The following is a 23,265-nucleotide window of genomic DNA, read 5'->3' on the forward strand; positions in this document are numbered from 1 at the left end:
AATGTTATATACATAAACAATTAAACCATACACATTGATATTTGTCGCAAAAAGATTTGTAGTGGGAAAACCCTATTTCTATATACAAAAGTCTATGACTCTCTCATCATACAATGGTATGTAGTGTTCTCTTGAAGCTATAATTCAACTCACAATTTGGCTATTCTTTCTCCATTATGGCACGCGCAATGACAAGCTATTGGAAACATTTTCGAGAGAAAGATATACGTGGATTTACTAGTGATGGTTCAAGATTGTCTAAAGAATGTGATCGCCTTCGTTTTTTTTTTTCTTTCAATAATGTAAATGCTTATAGGTGCAAAGCATATATAGAATATGTTCAATGTGCTATTAATATCATCTTCTATAGAGGATTTTGGGTTGTATACATAATCGACAAAAAATGGGACTAGAAGCAACAATGTCAAAAGATAAAAAAACAAGTTAAACAAAAATTAGGACTCTAAGACCAAAACATGACTGAGAATATATACGGTATTCAAGTTGAGCCTAACAAAATGTCTAACAAACTATGGTTGCATAAGCCTTAGCCCAAGAACATCGTCCTATGACCAAATTTGGTTCACCTTTGGCGTTGATGTGAGATTGAGCCTAGAGAGATCTATGTGGTCAATGAGGCATTCACCCGCTTGTGGAGACTTTGTCCTAGTGTAATTTCAAAACTCGCTATGGATGATAACATAGGTCATCTATTCCTATAAATACAACGTTATAGCTCCAAGGAAAATAACTAAATATTTTCACTCTCAAATTTCCAAGTTTTTACACTTTTGATTGATTTAAGTATTCATGTTTGTAGCAAGTACAATACCAGTGTGCAGATTTTTCATTGTTTTGCAAGTCATGTTATTTTCTCTGTCCAGATTCAGACATCACATTATCAATGAGTTGATATAAGAAAAAGTTTTTTTTTTTACTTTATCTTTTTTTTCTCTATCTTTCTCATTTTTTAAAAAAATTATTTTCCTTTTTTAAGGAGATAAACTTCCTTCCTTCCTTTTCATTATGCTTATTTGTATATATATTAAAAAAAAAACAGTTTAATGTATTGTTATTTTAATTAAATAAAAAAAGACCTTGGATAATGGGTTTTTTAATGTTAAAAATTTTTTAATTTATTTTCTAAGAATATTTCCATCTATAGTGTAACCTTATTCAATATTAAACAGATAATATTATCACGTAAACGATTTCATTTGATTTTAAAGTTACTTTTTATTTTTAAATTAATACACGAGAGATCAAATTTATAAGAACTTGAAATATGTCGTATCAATTACTATTAAACTAAAATTTAAAATTAACGATAATACTAAATCTTTAAATATATATATATATATATATATATATATGATAATAGAAATACACATTTGTTTGTTCTTTCCATTTCTTTTGGGTTTTTTTATTATTATTAATAAAAGAAGAACATAATAGGATTTATAAAACCCACGATATTATATAGTTTAGGAGTGGCATTTCTCAATCCTTTCACCTCACTTTTTCTCCTCTTTCATTGAGCACTTCCCTTTGTGCTCGCCACCACCAAACCACTACCATCCACACTCTCCATCCTCTCCTCCTCCTCCTTTTTTTTTTTTTTCCTTTTTTTAAGTATTATTTCCATGATTACATAATAAATGTTTACATAGTATAAAACAATAAATGTCAACAAAAATAAATAATAAGTATTATTTTCATGATTACATGATAAACGTTTACTACACATATGTGAAAAATCTTTAAAGTAGATGATTTTTACGAATTAAATTTAAATAGATATAATTTTAAACGCATCAATATGATATCCAAATTATTAATATTGCAAAAACGAACTTAAGTAGTTAACATCTGAATAATGATAGATCTAGAATTTTATATTTGGGAGCACAACGTTATATAAATTTAAATTTATGTCGTATAACATTTCGATTTGTTTGTCTATTAATTTGTACCATACATTTTTTTCACAAAAATAATGTAATTATTAGTTGCAAATTTAAAAATATTATATTTGTCTCTAATTTCTAAACATTATTTATATTATATAGTTTTTAATTTCTAAATTAAAAGTTTATATATATGTAAGATAGATCTAATAGACTTTTGAAAAATTAAATATATATTAGTCATAATTTAAAAAATGAGGAATTAAGCTTTTACTAAATTGAAATAAATTTTAAAATATTATTAAGGTAAACAACAAACCAAAAAATTTACATGTAAAAATAAAATTTATATATCTTAATTTTTAAAAACTAAAAACCAACGAGTTTAACAATTATATATTTAATATATATCTTTTTTGAATTTTATAGTGCTTTTTTACTTTCAAACTTTTCTTGCTAAAATAGTCCAATTTTGTAGGATTTCATATAATTAAAAACAAATTGTTAATGTAACTTTGTTGTTTTCTAATTTTTAATTTGCACTTAACTCGTAATTAAAATAATCGAATTTTATATGAATTTCTACTCTCACACACGTTTCTTAACATTAAAAAAAAATCATTCAATAAAACATTTTAGTGCTTTCTAAGCTGGTGAGTATTTAATTAGTGCTAAAAAATAAATAAGACGCGTTTTAGTCTTGAGATTCATAAAACAAAATTAGGAAACAATAATTCTAAATTTATTCATTAGTTGATACATGAAAGTCTATTGATTTTTTTATGTGAAATTAGTTTTTTATTATTATTATTCTTATATACTCGGTTTTTTTAATAAAAAAATATTTCTTTAGAGTTTAGTTGTTAGCGTTTAAATTAGACATTATCAACATGAAATAAGATATATAAAAGAATTGAAAAATTAAGAAGTTAGATTTTTAAACACTAGAAAACTCACTCAATTCATGACGAGAAAGTTCTATTCCAACCATATAATTGACCCATCAATTTTTAGCCTCTCAAATGTCTCATTGTTTGCCTCGATAATTTTTTAATTTACACCCTTCACACATTTTTTAACTAAATAAAAAATATATCTCATCAAATTCTAACCCTAAACCCTAAAATTCACTTATTATGTGGAGAGGAGAGTTAAAAACTTTTGAGACTTGTAGAGTAAGAAGTTATAAGATATAAAATTGATGTGTAAGGAATTGATCATTTTAATCTAAATAAGGACAAAAGTTCGTTATTTCACGCTTTTCAACTTCTGAATCTCTTAGTTGAAACATCCTTTACAGGTTTACAGAGAAATTTGGTTATTGTTTATTAAGTACTAAGAATTTGAGATGCAATCATTTTTTTCTAAGCTTTTGAAAATGATTCTCATGTAAACTTGACATATTGACTTAACTATTTTTTTAAAAAAATATGATTGATAATTTAACTAATTATATACATATAATTTACATGGGTTTTTCCATTTTTAAAAATCTTTTTCCCCCTCTTTTCTAAAATACCAATTAAAGAACTGCAATTTCCTGTCACGTTCTTACAAATTATTGTGTGAAACATTTGATTGATAACTTTTCTTCAATTTGTTCCAACGTATTAAGAGTGTAAAATGGAATAAGAGAAATGAATGCGAAAAAAGAGAAAAATATATTGGAAGTTTTATTTATTTAAAGTTTTAGTATTTTATTTTAAAAAACGAGAGTTTAAATTATTGTTTTTTAAATAGAAAAAATTTGAAGGATTAATTTTAACATGCAAAAATATAACTTATAACTTGTGCCGCTCTTAACAACTTAAATAATTTTACTTTTTAATTACACATATTAATTTCTTAATAGTTAGAAAATATACATTTTTTTTAGCTAAATTGGTAGGTGAAATATTCACATTTCTAATTTTTTGAAGCTAAAATAATTATAGAACTAGAGGTGGTACCTTTGTGTTGGCCATTAGAAAAACCATTTAAGAAATGGCAAATTATTTTTATATAAAAAAAAAAAAAAAAACACCATTAAATAATTTTATTTCATCTCTATGTTATTGTCTCGGTTTAAAAGCTATCATATCTAATCATTTAAGAGCTATTGATATTCTAAGGCAACCAAAGTGAAGATAGCTAATGTAGTAAATATATTATAACATTAACTAAAAATTCAAATATATATAGGTTAAGATAATCATTTAGGTTCCGTAATCCATCTAGTAGTAATTTGATTTTTTGTTTTTGTATTTGAAGACTAACTCTATTTCCATCCTTAACTTTCTTCTTTAATTTTATTAAATGTTTTACCAATAGTTTAAAAAATAAATTTGAAAACTGTAAAACAAAAATAAACTTTTGAAAATTTATTTTATTTTTAGAATTTGGCGAAAGACTCGTTACTCTTAAAATATGTAAATAATTGTAAGAAATAAAGAGAAAATATGTTTAATTTTTAAAAAAAATCAAAATAGTTTTCAAACCGATAGTTTATATATATTTATTGAGCTTATTAATTTCATTCTTTTAATATACAATTTCTACAAATGTATTCAAATTTTGAGAATTGAAAAACTAGTTTTCAAAAACTTATTTATGTTCTTACTAATAATTCAAATGTTTTTTCTTTTAATTAAGAGACGTGGAATATCAAAGTATAAAATTTGGGAGTAAAAACCAATTCGAAAAGTCAATCTTATATATATCCTTAAATCTTTGAAAAACACTTTTAATTTTGATTGTATATATAATCAATTTTAAAAGTGCAAAAACCAAAAACATACAAATGTTTGTACAAAAAATATTTTCAACCAATCCCTTATTAATAAATCAAATTTTTTATTATTAAAAAAAAACCACTATTTACAAATAAAAACATTAAAAGAGAATTTCTAAAAATGTTTACCCATTGGATTATTTTGATCAAAAGATTATAATATATTTTTGAAAGTGTAAGTAAAGATGTGAAATATATCTGGGCCAGATCATATTGGAAGCCCAGCACATCCTAACCCACATGTGTGAGTTGGGTTCATTTCAGTATTTGGAAGTCCAATTACATATTCTAATTTCTAACCACCGATTTCACGTTATACTCGTTTTAAAACTTTAGTTGTATTTTAAATTCATTGTGCTTATACTAGGTCTGTCACAATGCAAAAATAATAGATATTCTTACAAGAGTGGAGATATAATTTTTTCTACTTACTTTCAATAAAGCATAAATTTATTCTTCATTATTACTTTTTTTATTAATTTTTTTTTACATTTCTACCATAATCTGTTATGTGTTTTCATAAATGAAAATTATTATTATGTTTAAGAATATAAGGATTAAAATTGAACAAACTCTAACCAACAACCAAAATGATGTTGTGTTAATCTAAAGAGATTGCAAAGTTAATATAATTATGAAGTTTATCTCCTAACTTTTAATTAACTCACATAAATTATTGGATTAATTATAGAGATGTTTGATACATTTTATTTTCTTTCTACATCACATCTACATTATTCCATTGTTGTATTAAATTTTTGGATAAAAATAATGTTACAATAATTGAGGTGTGGTTGGTTCAAAAATAATATAACCCAAGTTATGTTTATACTTTAATTATTAATTATTACGAGATTTTCAAACTTTTTAAGTATGAAAGATTAATAAAGAAATCTGAACTTCCGATTTTAAAAATTAAAAAATAAATGGTTTAAATCAACTTATAAAAGTTTGAAAATGACTTTGACAAATTATCAATGGTGATTTGAAGAATGGACAAAAGAAAAATTCAAGTTATTAAGATATTGTTGAATATATAGAGATGATAATTCTTATCCACAAGAAATGAGATAAGGATTATATTAATACTTATTTTCAGCCAATTGAATTTGCAATTGGTAACTGATGAGGCATTGTACCAACCATCATCATAGAGTTATATGAAATTCAAGCAATTGTACGAGTAATAGCATGTCTATTTTACTATATTAATTATTGTTTTTCTTGATTTCATTTCAATTGAAAAACCAAAGCAAGAAAATCAATTAGGTATATAGATCCTACAAAATGAATTTGAAATTTTAATATTTTTTCATCATTTTGAGAGCCATACATTTTTGTTTATAATGGATGTCTCCTCCCCACCTCAAGATCCATCTTACAAAATTCTCATGTTTAAAATATGGTTAGGTTGGATTGTTTGAAAGATAGTAAAAAAAAAATCATTTTAATCCGTCCATATTAAATTAGTATTTACTATATGATATCCACGATCATAACACAATAGAGATATAGTGTAATTTTGTTATAATACAATTTGAAGAGAAAGAGATATCTATATAATGGTTTTCTTTTGGTTCAAGGATATCAAATTTTCTTTTAGTTTAAGGAAATAAAAAGAAGATTGTATTTCTTGTAATTTTCACATATTACCTTATTAATTATATTTGGTCAAACAATCATAAATAACTAACACGAAAGTACCATAAAATAGTTACATATCCAAATTCGTACTTTATTGAAAGTTTTTAATCCAAAGTTAGAGCAATATTCCTCTTAACAAACATTTTGCTTTTATTATTATTACTATAAATTCAATCACTGCTTATATTATTTCATTACCAATTAATCATTTTATTTTATTAGACAAGCTTTCGTGTTACTTTGACATAATTTTAACATTTGTACGTATGAATGTTATATATATATATAACACCATAATAACCTTTGAAATTAAATATATAACTCACAAAATGATGTATATAATTACGACATGTTCAAAATTTACCATAAAACTAATTAATCGTTTTAACATTGTGACAATTGGAGAGTTGAAAGTCGGTCGACGTTAACTAAATCTACAATTTATACAACTCACAGATATGGTCTCTTTTGTGAATTTTATTTAAAATTATTATTATATATATGGGTTTGAATTTTGAAGAAGGAAAAAAAGTAGGGGAGTATTGATTGAAGTATGTAGGTAGATGAAGATCAAGTTCATTGGCGTCCAACTCATGTGAAAGAAAAGATGCCTTTCCTTTATCCTTTCACCTCTCTCCACTATAAATTTATTTATTTGAATTCTACCCAAAAAATTCTCATTTAATTCACTCTCTTTAAATCTTTTCTTTTTTAAATATTCCTTTCTTTATTATCTTTAACTTTTCTTTTCTATTTTCTTTTTTTTTTTAATTGTGACAACTCACATATTTTATGTGTTAGTAATTAATAGATCTATCATTTAAATTTTCCTTTCTTTTATTTGTACGAAAATAAATCTTTTTATAAATACCTACCGAAAAAACTGAGGTTGAATAGTGGTTTTAACCCTTAGTTTGATCTCCATATTTATTTAAATACTTTAGTTTTTAGTATTTTCTCGTGTTTTATTAATTTTTTTTAAAATATAATATTATCGTATAAATGTGAAATTTTTTATATTTTAATACACATTTCATTGTTCATTTTTTGAATTGATTTTAAAAAAACATCAACCCTCCAAAATAATTATATGTTATAAATAAAAGTGTTAGGTAATTATTCAAGATAGATACTGCATACAAATAATATTAATCTTAAAATGTTTTTAATTCAGGTTGAATTAATAAATTGTTATGAATAGTAAGATATTAACTATAATTTATAAAATATAAAAAAAACGTAAATAAATTATAGAGAGTTATTTATAAATAGTTTTTAAAAATATTTGAAAGAAAAATATTTTTCTAGATTTTAGACGAAAAAAATGTCATATAGAATGGTGTTTTTATTTGATTTTGGATGATTATCGTCTTTATAAGGATTGATAATATTGAATTGTGTTAAATCATAAACCATTTATGGTTTTTATAAAAGAGAAGGAAAATCACAAATGGTGCATGCACTCACGCAGTGACAAGGACTTGCAATTTCCTCACATTTATGAAAGTGCTTTAGTGCCATACAACCAAGCATATAACATCAACCTTTACTTGTACAAAATGACACCTATTTTTTTAAACAAATTTTGTAATATTATTCTTTGATCATATCTGATATTATAGTTTCTTTTTAAATTTTCATTTTATGTTTAATGGTGGGAGAAAATGTTTAAATTTATGGGAAATATATTGCACCATATGTAACAAAATGATTTTGAAAACTTTAGCGTGTGTGACCACATTATGTCTAAGTCTTTAATAATAAATTTCACTAATTTCTTAATCAAATTAATCTCATTCATTTTTAAAACACCAAAATTATCATTCTCTCAACTCTTCATCCTCCTTCCTTCTTACAATCAATGTTCAAGAACCCATAGTCACCAAAGAACGAATTTTCTTATGAAGACTATTTCTACGAAATTGGTGACCTAGAGCTTCAAGATATAAACGAGCAGCAATTTGATAGCAATCAAATTCAAATATAAAAGGACAAACTCGTATAAACTAGTGGTAACAATAAAAATATAAACTAGAGGTAATTATATGTCAATCAAATGACAATATAACAAAACAATACTAGCAATTAGTATAAACGACAACTAGTATCGTATAGTAATCAAATAGCAATTTGTATCATTAAGTTTTGTATATCAATTAATATCAAATAAAAATCAGACAACAATAAAATAGCAATCGAATTAACAAAAACATTTTAATTAGAAATAAACTGTTAGATGAAAATAAGAAAGTAATTAAATAAATATGGGAGGTTAAGTAATTGACAAAAGATATAAGATAATCTGATAGCAATCAAAGTTTGAGAAGTTTGGATTTTTTACTTCATGCCTAAACTTTTTTACTATAGGCTAGTTTTATTTTTTTTACTACCCACAACCAATTTTCAAATAAAAAATTGGTTTAGAATGGAATTATTTATAGTGGGGGATAAACACACTTTGTTGTTATATAACATTAAACATAACTATAAAAATCGATTATTTTTTTAAAAGATAGTTGCCAACTAAATAAAATTTAAGAAAAGAATTGAATTTATATCCAGTAACTTAAATTTATTGTGACATTACCATTAATGTGTACTATGACAAAATCAATGAAAACTTAGAAAATAAATGTGAAAACTGAAAATTAATGCACAATTCCGGCTACATCCACAAGATTGAAATTAACTACACAAATTCATTATTGCTGTGTTCTTTTCTTTTTATAAATTATTATTGTAGTCATCATTAATATATTCATAATCACATGAAAGAAAAATGTTGCATGCATGTGGTTTGGCCAACCAAAATATTGGTGATGCTCAACCCTTTTTAATTAATTAGTGACCGCTCAACTACTTTAATTAATTCAGACAACTTAATTATAACAAATATTAAATTAATAAACCCTTAATTTTCTTTTACACAATATTCATCTTAGGATATATATATTTGATACATTTTTAAATATAGTAAAATAATTTTTTTTATATAAAATATAATAAAATTATCAGTTTTACTATTTACAATTGTTTTTCTATATAACTTAGTGTGTATTTTATAACAAAGTTAGATTGAGGAATTATTTTCAAATTCATTTTAGTTTTTGCTATTAGTGAAATGATTAGTCAACCTATATGTGTGATTGAATAATTATTATATTTGAATGAAGTATTTGTTGTTTGATATCGATATGTATAAATTATCATTATAAATTTGTAGCAAACAAACATACATACAACCCTACACATTATTATAATTTATTAATTAGTTTAATCTTTTAAACTTAGCCATGATTGAGAGTTCTAAATATTGTAAAAGTGTAAATAAATGTGATTTCGAGAGTTCTAAAGATGTGTAAAAATAAAGTGCTTTGACGTAAAAGCATTTATATGATGTTTTTCCTGTAAGAAAGTGATTTAGAAAATTGTTACCCACCCATCATGTTTTAGGTTCAAAATTGAAAAGTTGGATAGTAGAATGATGTAAAGTTAATGATGTATTTAATCTATGCAATTTGTTAAATTTGTCATATAAGTAACTCTACCTTTTGGCGTATTATCTAATATATTTCTTCAATGATATGAAATAAAGAGAAAGACAACCATGGGATGCTAATTAATTCGAAACTAATTGAATATGTAATACAGAAATTAACATTTAAACGGAAGTTATTTGGTAAATCTCTTGTTTTTTCTTTTAATTGATAAATTAATATTTAGTTTTGATTAGAGACCAATTGAAAAAAATGGTTTAGTATCCAATTAAGACAAGGAAGTAAGGCATAGTAGTTTGTTAACCACGTGGGTGGGATGGGACACATGTCCTAACCCTTCACTGTCCATAAGACTATGAGTAGGAACTTTCCTCTATCATCATGTCCACCATCTCTTATATTTTATATAATCAAATATGTACACTGTTTTCTTTAAAACCTTGCCTTTTGACTTCTACTCACACATACAACCCACTGCCTATTTATATTTAATTTCTTGAATTGAAAGTTCAACCTTATGTGTAATAAATTATTTAATTTGAAATAGGGTCCAATTATTTATTACTATGTTTGACATAATAGTATACTAGACTCAAATGCTCACTAACAGACAGAACAAAAGTATCACATGGACACATTTGTGCTTTAGGTTATACCTTAAACCTCACTCTTGTTTGATCATTAAAATAATTCATTTTTACTATTTTTACAAGTCTCTGTAATTATTAGCCCAATTATAATAACAAAACTATTCTTCAATAACTATTTTAAACATACTATAGAGAATTTATCGACTTTGCTTTGTTTGTAAAAAATTTTTTTTTTGCTATATTTAATTATGCTAGTTTTTAAAAACCAAAAATCAACCTTTACCCAGTCGATTGGTCAGTCAGATTTGAAATTTTTTAAAATCAATTCTTCTCGTTTTCCGACTGATCGACTTCAATTTGATTAGTTGGCTCGATTTTTCGATCTACCATAATCACCTCTACTGTTGGATAATTATTTCATTTAGAAAAAATAAAAACTAAACATAATTTATCTCCATTTCTTACACTAATTGACCTATTTAGTTGGTATATTAATTTGAATTTTAATAATAATTGTATATAGATTTGAATTTAAAAAATAAGAAGAAGAAAAACAAATAACTATGAATAGGGTATTTGTATTATAATGCATGAATCCAAGGATCTCTGAATAAATAAAGAAAAGGGAGTGGGGAGCAAAAATAGACGCGTTTTTATTGGACAACAGCTTTTCCAAGTTGATGTCTAGCGGCAGGAATTGTCTGCGGCGAATTTTAAATTAACCACAAAAGCCTCCACCTATGGGGCCCCTCTCCTCCTGATCACCGTCACTCACTACCTCTCCTTCATCACTTATCACCGCCGTCCACTTTCCTCTCCCCAAATCACTACCCTCCACGTCTGTACACACCATATTGCACTGCACCACATTCCTCCCGCAATTATATATAATCATCATATTTAAGATCCATAGTCACGCGTAATTTTAAAGATTAAAACCTAAATTTAAAATTAGACGAGGTTAATATCAATTAATTACAGATTATGAGAAAAATCAATTTTTACTGGGTGTATCAATTAAAGCTTCAAGTCTGAAAATTCTCACAAAATAGAACAAATAATTATTAGATATTTTATTAGTGCATTTTAGTGTTATAATATTTTTTTAGGGTCCATTTAATAATTGTTATGCCTTTCAAATCCATATATGTCTTTTATGAAACTTCTTATTATAGTTTTGATATTTCTTTAATCAATGTTTTAATTAAACCAATTATTTTAGTTTTGCAAAACCGACTTTAATTTTAAATATATTAACAAAAAATATAGAACATAACATATAAAATTTAAATGCTTCATTTAAGAGAAAAAAAAAGTTACTAAACTTGGAAAGAAGCTTAGTAGACAAACCCAGTAGCCTACTCTATTGCTCCCAACCTCTTATAGCCTGTCAATTCCATTTACAAAATTTGGAAATGTTTTTCATTTGCTTCAATAAATTGGCCAATGATCCATCAGTTTTCATGGTCCTCCTCTATGAATTAAAAACAATTATTTTTTGTTCTTCAAACAAAAAAGAAAAAAGTATTAATACTTCATTCCCATGGATAGAATTTAGTTATTTTTTTCTCTTTTTTTGTTCAATTAAAATCAGCTTTGTATTAATATGTGAAGTTCCTATTTATTTTGATGTGGTTGATCTATTTTTATATAGCAATATATATTTGTGGGATATGCTTATTAATTATAGTTTTCTAAAAGTAAATATGAAAATGACAAATTATAATTATTTTTCTTTTTAGGTTCAATTATCAATCAATGGATGATTTGAAAAGGGAAAGATCTTTCAAACAAACTAAAAAGGAAAGTAAAAATGTTATTTTACATGTCAATTATTGTACTCTTTTTAATTTGATTTCCTTTTTCCTATATAAGTTAGAAAATAACTAAATTTTGATAATAAAATAGTATATAACCAATTATAACATTGGCCGATTTCAATTATTATAGCTATTAACGAAAATATTACCAATTTTCTATTTATAAACGATTCTAAATTAATAAAACACAAATTTCACTTATAAACATACCATATATTTAGATATGCATTTGAATTGTAAGTATAAATTAAGATATACTTTTATTTTGACTGAATTATATCATAATTATTTACTTTTCACTGATCCTACCCAATGTATTTCCTTTAGTATATAATATATGGTTTGATTATTAAAATCTATAATTCAAACTAATTATCTAACATGAATCAATGGTTTATTATTCATCCCCTATTGTCCTAGAAAACAAACATTATTTAACAGTGAATTAATAATTGCAGGTCCCTAAAAATTGAAGTGTAAGAACTTACATGGTATTAGAATAATAGCGTGGCCCTAAATAATGATTTCATTAAGATTGCTTTTGCATGCTTCTATATAAAACACATTTATTTTAGATAATTTAAATTTCAATTATACAATTTCCAAATTTTTAAAGCATTTATTTCCCACAACTATAAAATATACAATTTATTCACATAGTCATTCACGAGCTTCAACAACGGTGAAAGGTAAGTCTATTTTTATATAATGCACCATGACTTTTCTTCTTCACTAATTTTGTGATTCTTTTTTTAATTTTAATTTTTGCTTTTTTTTTTTATATATATATATTTTATTTGAATGTGTTATATCTACATATAGGTTAATTTATCTATTCTTCTAGTCAAGCAATGGTTTTTTTTAATCTATATGTTTTGAATGTAAGGATTGTTTAGAAGTGATCTTCTAAACATTGACATTTTTGTCTATAAAAATGACAAAATATATAAATACTAATTTCCTAAGAGTAAATAGAAAAACAATATTAAAACAACATCAGTATAAGATGGACACTCGTTTATTTGTGATTGTTTACATTAGGGAACGTTAAGTAAATTATAACAAATTATAGTGAAAAATATTTAGATTCATTTATGTACTTAATGAATTCACTTTTTCTCCGCAAGAGTATTGTAGAATACTATATTTGAGTGTTTAAAGTTAGCAGGTTCTTACTAATCTTATTTAATTGAATACGTTTAATTGTTATTAACTACTTTTCTACAAATAGTATTTGATTTGAACACTTTAAATAACTATAACTTCTTTCCATATTTTTTCATTTGCAAATAGTGGTAAATCCACAAAAATTATTGACAGAAGTTTTATAGTTTAGTCAAAATATATGGAGAGAAGTAGCTACTAAGTTAACCATAAATATCAAAGAATAAACAAAATTTTCTATATGTATTAAGAATTTAATAATATATATATATTATAAAGAAAATAAAGTTGAATGACTCGATCTCTAAACTTATACTAAATTTGTGGATGTTTGTAAAATTAGTTTTGTTTGAGTAATTGAATAGTAAGCATTAAAATTGTCCACAAGTATTTGGAATGATGAGGCAGTTATTTCTCCAATAAATAAAACAAAGCGTCCCGTGTATCCTTTAAAGTAAAAAGATTTCTTAAATTTGAATTCAATAAACTCTATATATAAAATTTGATGAAGTTAACATCTTTTAGTATTTAATTTTTAAATATAGAAAAGAAGAAAAGGCAGTGCATAAGCTATAAGGTGGGCATCCATCCACCGAATAACTTCTCGTACTATTTCATTTTTCAAACATTTCACGCAGTAGGGCCCACTACGACAAGATTCGTCATTCCATTTCTTGTCAGTTGTTACCCCCGGGTCGGTTCGGGTCATAAAAACCTGTCTTCTTTTTTTTATATCTAACCCCACCCCTCTTTTCAACTTTTTTTCTTTCTTCCTTAAATTATATATATATATATATATATATAATAGAATATATATTACGTTTTTTTTTTGTCAAACCTCTAGATTGTCTTCAGTAATTGCACAGATGTTAATGGAGTCCTATTGCTTTGACTTACGTAGAACTATGCTTGATTTAACAAATTCTTTTAGTAGAACTATGTTTGATTAGTTGATTTAGCAATTTTGTAGTATCCTTTTTTAATTAACAATTGTTTATTTTAATTTGATTTGTTAATTGGGCTATTGGACTTGGAATAAGTGTCGAATCTCGGGTCCGATGCTCAAAATCCTAATGGTGTCTAAATATGAAAATGCTGTCATTAACAATCACTGTAGTCTCCTATATAAAACTTAACACACATTTCAATTTATCAGAACCAACAAACGAATCGGCCCCCATTTTCCCCTTTTACGTTCGAAGATCCTTCAAAACCAAGAAAAAATAAAACCCATTTCATTCCCCATAGCTAACTTTTCATCTTCACTTTCTGCTTGAGGTATTTTTAGCAAACTTTTCCTCTTCTGCTTCCCTTTTTTTTCTTCTTCTTTTGATAAATGCTGCTTGGTTCTTCTTGTTTCCAGTCACTATTTTCCCTTACACATGTGGGTTTTCTTTCTTGGGCTCTCTCTCTCTCTCTCTTTTTTCCTCTTATTTGTTAAGCTATCTCTTGTGTTGTCTTAAATATATGTAAGTTCCTTTTGTGAATTTAGTATGTGATTATGTTGTATCTTATGGTTTCTCTTCTTTCTTGTCTCTTCGTCTGTGCTTTGCGTGTTTGTAATTTATTGATTTTTCAAGAGATTTCTTGCTTGTTGTTGTTTTAGTCCATTTGGGTTGCTTGTTAATTAAGCAAACAAGTTGAATCTATTTTTAGATTTCAAATCTTCCATTAAAAATGGTGTCATGTTTTTGTTAGTTAACAATTTTGTGGACTTTTGATTGTAACTGTTATTGCTTACCTGTTTTTGTTTGTGAATGGCTATTGGTTTTATGTATGCAGGAAGAAGATGGGGAGTGAAAAGTTTGGGCTATGGCTATTTTTTGTTGCTTCTGTACAGTTTTTCCTTAAAGCACAGTGTATTAATGTAGGAATTACTTATGTTCAAGATGCTGTTATCAAAGGAGCTGGTAAGAAACTCGAGCATCTCGACTGACTCGAATGTTTGATTTAGTGATTTAAATCAAGTGCCTTCTCTTGAATTCACTTTTAATTTCATTAAGAAAATCTTGAGGAGATTTAGTTTTGTGATTTATGAACAACCGTGCAGTTTGTTTGGATGGAAGTCCTCCAGCTTATCACTTCAGCGACGGGTTTGGCTCTGGGATCAATAATTGGTTGATTCAACTCGAGGTTTGTTCTTTCTCTTACACATGAAGTAATGAAGCCCTCTGTAGAAGTAAAATGAACTGAATTAATTGCCATATTGGAAGAAGCAGGAGAAACTTTGTGCAAGTTTTTCGTAAAACAAAACATTTGAATGAAGTTATAATAAGCTTTTAACTTTGAATTCTTTGGCAAGTGTAGTTGAAACAGGTTTCGACAAATTCGGTTCAAGAATATAGTAAATACTAATCGACTGATTGTTTGTTATGCTAATTTTAACTTCATATCATTCATAGGGAGGAGGCTGGTGCAACAATGTCACAACTTGCCTCCAACGCAGGGACACTCGTTTAGGATCGTCTAAGAAAATGGTAACCCAGCTTGCGTTCTCGGGAATTTTGAGCAATAAACCGCAATTCAATCCAGGTATGGCTTTGGATGAACAATATGATTTTATTTGTTCGCTTCTACTTCAAATGAACGCTGTTTAGTGTTTAATGAATAACTATAACAACAATACTTTCATGCCTCAGATTTCTATAACTGGAACAGAATCAAGGTTCGATACTGTGATGGATCTTCTTTTACTGGAGACGTTGAAGCCGTTGATTCTGTAAGTCCCAATTGTTTTAAGATTTGAAAGTTTAGATTCCTTTACTGACCAACATGGTTAGAATAAATGAACTCCATCATTCCTTTGCGTTTCTGAAAAGTGATGATACCTTGGATCAGGCTACCAATCTCCATTTCAGGGGAGCAAGAGTTTTTCGTGCCATCATCGATAACCTACTCGCCAAGGGAATGAAGAATGCAAAAAACGTATGAACTGAACTTTCTTTTTTGTTACTACGCATCATAATCTATATAGGTACCCCTCTCACAGATCTAACCCGATGTTGCTAATGCAGGCTATTCTCTCGGGTTGCTCAGCGGGTGGATTAAGTTCCATTTTGCATTGTGATAACTTTAAATCTCTACTTCCTCCTACTACTAAAGTGAAGTGCCTCTCAGATGCAGGATACTTCATCAACGCGTAAGCTCAAATCGTTTGTTTTATCTCAGCTTTCTACGTTCCTGTTGGTACATCTTTCCTCTGTTGATCTAATGTAATAATGATAAATACCAGGAAAGACGTCTCTGGAGCACAACACATCGAAGGCTTCTACAGCGATGTAGTTACCACCCATGTATGCTTCTCTCAACTATCTCTCTCACATTTTTACATGGATATAAGTACATGTAGTTCATATTTTGTCGACAAAGAATTTTCTTATGAGCAAAAATATTGCCATGCTTTCTCAAAATTGTTCAGGGTTCTGCCAAGAACTTGCCTATATCATGCACGTCAAAAATGAAACCTGAGATGGTAAGTTGTACAAGTTCTCGATTTCATTGCTTCTCAAGCACTCCCTTCGGCATTCCGGGATATGTATTAATGCTTCTCAAGCAAATTTCTGCAGTGTTTCTTTCCTCAAAATGTGGTTCAGCTCATTCAGACTCCAATATTTCTTGTAAACGCAGCTTATGACTCATGGCAGGTTAGAAAAATCAACACTTCTTAATTCTAGCCCATCTAAAAACATGTAAAGCTTTCAAATTTTGAAATCAATAGTTTTCTGAGCTGTCATGTTACTGAATCCATCCAGATAAAGAACATACTGGCACCTGGTGTTGCTGATCCACACGGTACTTGGCACGAATGCAAGCTCGACATCAAAAACTGCTCACCAATTCAGCTTCGTACTATGCAGGGTAAGAGATTCAAACTCTGCAGTCTTCGTACTGTTGGAAAGTGCTGTATTCTAATCTTTCTTGTTTTGATTTAGACTTCAGGGTTCAGTTTTTGAGTGCATTGAATGGGGTTGGAAGTTCTTTATCAAGAGGATTGTTCATAGATTCTTGCTATGCCCACTGCCAAACCGAAATGCAGGAGACGTGGTTACGAACGGACTCTCCCGTGCTGAGTAAGACGGTAAGCACACATCAGTTATCAATCAATCACATCTCAAGTTATTACAGGAAACATGAATGTGGTTTCCTTGGTTCTTCAAAGTACTAACTCTCTTCTCAAATCCGAAAATGCAGACCATTGCAAAGGCAGTTGGAGACTGGTTTTTCGATAGGGCTCCGTTCCAGAAGATCGATTGTCCTTACCCGTGCAACCCGACTTGCCACAACCGCATCTTCGAAGCAAAAGACCACCTCGAATAAGGGGTTTGGTATATCACCACAGTTACGTTATAGTTTACGATTGAAAAAATATAGTAATTTGAATGCAATTTATGAGAAAAATGTAGAGGGGAATCATCATTCATCTAAGTGCTTGGAAATAAGAAACGAAGGCCATTGCTGCACCAACCGCAGGGTGTCTTCTTTTACCATTGTTTAAATTCGCTATTGGCTTATCATTTACCTTATTGTTGAAAATTAAACATACTTCCATTTAATGTATATTTCCCTTCGGAAATCTATTACCTTTTATCGCAATAATATCTTTTACCCCTTGTAGATTTCTATTATACCAAGATTAATATCACTTGATATGTGATGATTTTCTTTCGAGCATTTAAAATTTGACCTCGTAATCTTAAAACCTTTATAAGCCAAGTAAAATTTGAAAAGTTGACGTATGGGACAAATGTACTTTGACAATGTTGAAAGTGGAATAGAACAAATTTATGCTAATTGAGTTACGTTCATTTATTTTAATAAAAGACATGTTCATGTTAGTGACATTTAATGATTAATATGGAATGAGGAGTACATAACTAATTATCTTACTCATTCAAATTATCTTTAGCTCATAATTTTTTCTAGTTATGATGATATTTTTTTTTGTAATTTGAACTAAAAAATGTCTTAATTTATTTTATTTTAAATAACAAAATTACGTTAGATACAAGTAAAATTTGGTTATACTAGTAAATAAATTGACTCAATTTGCTATATTTCAATCCCTAAAAAATCTCTTCAATATTTATATAATGAATGTAGATGAAATTGAAAGAGGATTTTTTTTTTTTAATGTAAAATTCAACCTTCAAAAAGATTATATTTAATAATGGAAATAAATTTGGTAGACACGAGATTGAAAGCTAACAAATGTAAATTCACTAAACAATCCAAAAGTTTATGGCTATAAATACATTTTAAACTCACTGGTTCAATTTAGAAGTTTTCACTATTCAGCTATTTACGATTTCCAAGTTCTTTGCTAGAGCTCAGCTCACTGGTTCATTTCCATGGAAGCTTAGACGCCCATTAGGTTTTGCTTAAATGGATTGGGCATTCGTCCACAAAGCTTGGGACAAATGGGCTTCCGGCAGCATTGGCACCTTCGGTAACTAACGCCGACCCACCACCATTTTCAATTCGTCCATATCCTCAAAAACGATTTCAATGGATATTTGTTTGTTTATCGTAGGTCAGCCATTGAAAGCTGCTCTGTTGATTAATTATGACCCAACTGGGCCTTCCCGCTTGCTTTCAACCATGTAAGCTCTCTTCGTTCCCCTTTGAATACGCTCATTGCTCGCAATTTCATTTGTTCATTCTTGAATGTGTAGGGTTCTTGGCGATTGATATTACTGTACAGTTCACTTTCGAATATTTTGTTTTATTGAGATTAAACAATCGTCAAATTTAACTTGCATATTTTACAATGATTTTTTTTTTTTTTAAATTTCCAAGTAGTTCATCGTTCCCTAAGTTAGATTTATTACGCCCATTCCAATGTGTTTCATAGTTTTATAAGTTCTAGTCGCGTAGTTGTTCAAGTGCAGATTTCGGATCATAGGTTAGGGCAGGAACTTTCTGACGGGCTAGAAATGGATTATTTGAGCTCTAATTTTTTGGATTTGGTTGTGCATTAACTGTTAAGCTTGTTGTGACTGTTCTATAATCGGATATTTAGTTTCCAGTTCACCTTTACTTTCACTACTTGTTTATGGAGGACAAGATTCACAAGAGACTCATTTTTCTGGAAGTTGGATGTTTGGATATTAGTTTGGTTAATTGTTAATCACATCCATTTTAATAATGAGTTTGTTTTAGGTTTTCTGTCTTGGGAAATTGAAGCTTATAAAAACTCCGAATTTGCGTAATATACCTTTTTCTTTAGCTTTGAAAACTGAAGGACATGTTTAACAATAAGACTTAGAACTCAACCACAACAGCTCCAAAACCAATTTGATCTCAACCCCTAAGATTGACTAGATTATTTAGTTAATCAAATGAACCAAGGCTTGGATAAAGCTTGAAACTCTCTTCAACTCTTGATCTTCAAAGCACCCCATAAGTAAGATAGATCCATTCTCACTTGAATGCTCCAAATATCTATGCATACTATCACAATAACATATTGATATAAAGCTTTATATAGCATCAAAATTAAACTTCAGATATTCTATGGCCCATTTCAAGAGCTGTAGCCCTCACACTTTGTGACTATAATTAGCCATGATTTAAATATAACATAAAAAGGCAAAGAAAATGACTTAAAACTGAAAATACATTTGATAAACACCATAAATCCGAAATTCTTTGTCTTTTAATCAACGAACCACAAATTTGTAACCATCCAAGAGTTATGAAGTCCTGCGTGAAGTCTTTGTTCCTAAAATGCAACTTCTTTTGATTGTAAATTTGGATATGGCTTATCTTCAAGTTCATATGATACGATTAAGATTCCTCCATTCGCATTATTTGAAAAATAGATTGGAAATAGAGAAAAATATTGGTAAATAATTGTAATTTCTAAAAACAAACCCCCCCCCCCAAAAAAAGTTATCAAATGGGGCTTAACTTAACGTTTAATGTTTTATGTTTCCCGCTTTTGGTCTCTTCTCAAAATCTGCCTCTTGAGTATGCGTGTAGGAGGCTGAAGGCCCAGGTTTGGCGCCTCACAAATAAGGCATGCCTAAGGTGCTCGCCTTTCGTGAAGCCCCAAGGCTCAAAGCCCTATGCCTTGGGGCTTTTTTTTAATTAATAAAAATAGCAATAATTAGTTCAAGGCAAGGCTCACGAACAAAATAAGGCATGCCCAGGGCGCCCGCCTTTTGTGAAGCCCCAAGGCTCAAAGCCCCAAGGCTCAAAGCCCCACGCCTTGGTGCTTTTTCATTATTTTTAGAAGTAATAATAATTAGGGATTGCACTTATTCATTAACTAAAAAGACAAATTTACTAAGCCTAGATGCAATATTTCTTGTGTTTAGGGGTCCTTTTTCATATTTTCACCTCAAGTATGTTTTCCCTTTTTAATGTAGTACTTGTATGCATAGTGCCCCTACAAATAAAAAAGAGCCACACTTTTTTCACGTCTTGTGCATAAGCCCTAGAAGACGATTGTGCTTTCATTGCTTCTTGAGCTTTAATGAACACTGTGAAGATGAACATGAAGCATCCCTATTTAGGTTGGTGGGGTCATTTTGCATTAGTGTTCTTGTGTCTAAGCTTTTACTTTCAATTATTCTTCTCTATGTTTTTTCAGGATGCATTTATTTGTTTAAACTATTTTAATCGTCAAGGTGGTTATAAGTTAAATTATCTCTGTTTTTCTCTAATCCAACCTCTATCTTAGAAAGATGAACCTTGTGGCTGTGATTTTCTCTGTGTATTTGTTTTCATTTTAACCTGTTTTGGAAGCTCAAGTGTTTGTTGAATGTTTATTGTTTGGCCTTCAGTGCAGAACAAGAAGGAATATTGCTTAATCCCATAGAACTGAATCAGTTTGTCGATTTCATCAAACGTGACAAACCCCAAAATGAGAGTTTCAGCATTGGCTTAAATCAATGTAAGCATTCTTATAGGCAACAAAATTTAAAAGAAAAAATAAAAAAATAAGGGCCAGCAGTCAAATCAACCTGTTTGCTTCAGAATATTGTGATTGTTGTCCTGTTACAGTTTCTTGTCTAGCTGTTTTATTTTCTAAAATGAAAATCTCATTGGGAACTTCTTTTCTGCTTTTCATTTAGGAAAATTATTTTAAATGACAAAAGTTCTAAAAATATTTACAAATATAGCAAAATATCACAATCTATCTGTGATAGACCTCGACAGATTGTAATATTTTGCTGTATTTTGTAAATATCTTGGTTCATTCCATTTGAAAATAGCTCATTATTCTTTTCATAAAGCAAGTTAATTTAAGATTAGTTAAGGTTACATTATGTTAGTTGATGTCATCCTTGAAAAATGGCCAATGCCATAGGCTCGTGTGTATAAAGGTATAAATTCTTTTCAGAAAGAAGAAAGTGTAATAATAATAATATCTTAAGGACGAGGGCAGGATAAAATATTCTCTGTTAAGTCAAAAGGAATTGCAAAAAGAAAAAAGAAAGAAAAACCTCAAAGTGAGTTTGGATTACAGAAGAATAAAGCCTATAGGGAAGTGTGGATACTCTAGAGATAAAAGATTATCTAAAAATCAAGAACACCAGAACATTTCTGATATCAACTCTGCTTTTCTATCTTTACCTTTAAAGTTGGGATGGGTTCTTTTAATATAATATTCTTGTGAAATAGCAACCACACATAATGGACGAAAGGGCTTTTACAAAAAGAAACTGTATAACAAAAATTAGCTTTGCAATTGCTTCCTGTAATTCATGCTGTATTGTTTACAATCTATATATATAGTTTAGTTTTGATCCGGGCGAATCTTACCTTGATGGAACTTTATTTCAGACATAATGACATCAGTTCATGAGAATTGGTTTTGTGCAAGGTGCATGAACACTATAAAGCATGCTGGTGAAGGTGTTATTATAGTGCAGACAACGGCATTTATTTTGATTGCTATGTAAGTATAGCTTACTGCTCTAACTGCTTTGTTTTTTCCACTTATCCAGCTATTTGTTAAGTTTTCTTGCACAGTAGAGAATCGATAGAATTCGTAGTATCTTCAGCCAGAAGATCCTCATATGTGTTATTACTATTTTTTTTTTTTAAAAAAGTTATCTTAATCTTTATAGGTATGATGGTTCAATCGCAGCAGCATCTCGGGCGATGGCAGCAGCCGATCAGTTATCGTGGGTATTAGCCAGGAAAAATTTCTAGTTGCCTTGAAGTAAAACCTTGCATGAATGAATGACAAATCTTTCTTATAGGAAAAAATGGCTAGTCCTTGACCCATTGTCTAGCTGCTGTAGAAAGCACCAGAGTTCTTCTTACCATGATGCGAATTTTTTTCTTTAAGCTATTAGAAAAATATAGGACTGCTATGAGTGTTATCTAATATAATTTTTCAAATGTCAAATAGGATCAAAGTTGCAGTGTAAATGTCTATGTAATACTTTCTTTTTTTGAGATTTGAATTTTATTGATTGTGATTCCATTTTGGTTGTCTGGCATTTAGATTATATAATATATAATATATAATCTTTTGTTCTATAAGTTATCTATTATGCCAAGCAGGAAGGTCAAAAGAAATTAGGTTCAACTTCTTTCTCTAGTGCTGTGGTTGCAATGTCTTAATTGATTTATGGGGAGCTTGCTACTCAAGATAAGTTTTTGGCAATATTATTTTATTAGACGTTTTAGAGAAGAAAAGTATTTTTTTGTTTTTTAGTTAAAAATTGAACATTTGACCTTTTGAGTGAAAACATATGTCTCAACCCATTGAATTATACTAGTGTTTGTATCATTATAGTTTATTTAGAAAACATAATTTTATCAATTATATTATTAATCTATATCTTGAAGTTGTTTGGTATGAAACTATCACTAATTTTATGAGCATCTTGTAAGTTGCGACCGTTAATTGGAAAA

The 23,265-nt window shown here is 28.3% G+C and overlaps 2 protein-coding genes across 4 annotated transcripts; both read left to right on the forward strand.

The window, feature by feature from the left end:
• The first annotated feature begins 14,512 nt into the window (after positions 1–14,512).
• LOC101214431 (pectin acetylesterase 8) lies at positions 14,513–18,041 on the forward strand. 3 transcript variants are annotated; one of them, XM_011654936.2, is made up of 13 exons: positions 14,513–14,670; positions 15,175–15,302; positions 15,443–15,525; positions 15,795–15,924; positions 16,032–16,111; positions 16,231–16,317; positions 16,407–16,531; positions 16,625–16,685; positions 16,811–16,864; positions 16,959–17,036; positions 17,145–17,250; positions 17,325–17,470; positions 17,584–18,041. In XM_011654936.2, exons 2-13 carry the CDS (start codon positions 15,182–15,184, stop codon positions 17,707–17,709), a joined length of 1,197 nt encoding a protein of 398 aa, XP_011653238.1. In that variant the 5' UTR covers positions 14,513–14,670; positions 15,175–15,181; the 3' UTR covers positions 17,710–18,041. The 3 variants fall into 3 exon arrangements, with proteins under 3 accessions (XP_011653238.1, XP_011653236.1, XP_011653237.1); XM_011654934.2 differs by lacking the exon at positions 14,513–14,670 and adding an exon at positions 14,754–14,776; XM_011654935.2 differs by lacking the exon at positions 14,513–14,670 and adding an exon at positions 14,840–14,861.
• A 620-nt stretch (positions 18,042–18,661) lies between these two features.
• Positions 18,662–22,887, forward strand: LOC105435190. Its single transcript, XM_011654937.2, has 5 exons — positions 18,662–18,838; positions 18,923–18,992; positions 21,180–21,289; positions 22,183–22,297; positions 22,470–22,887. The coding sequence occupies exons 1-5, from the start codon at positions 18,775–18,777 to the stop codon at positions 22,552–22,554; spliced, it is 444 nt and encodes a 147-aa protein (XP_011653239.1). The 5' UTR covers positions 18,662–18,774; the 3' UTR covers positions 22,555–22,887.
• Positions 22,888–23,265: the final 378 nt, after the last annotated feature.

Source organism: Cucumis sativus, chromosome 4 (genome assembly GCF_000004075.3).
Source record: "Cucumis sativus cultivar 9930 chromosome 4, Cucumber_9930_V3, whole genome shotgun sequence".
In the NCBI taxonomy this organism is placed as follows: Eukaryota; Viridiplantae; Streptophyta; class Magnoliopsida; order Cucurbitales; family Cucurbitaceae; genus Cucumis; species Cucumis sativus.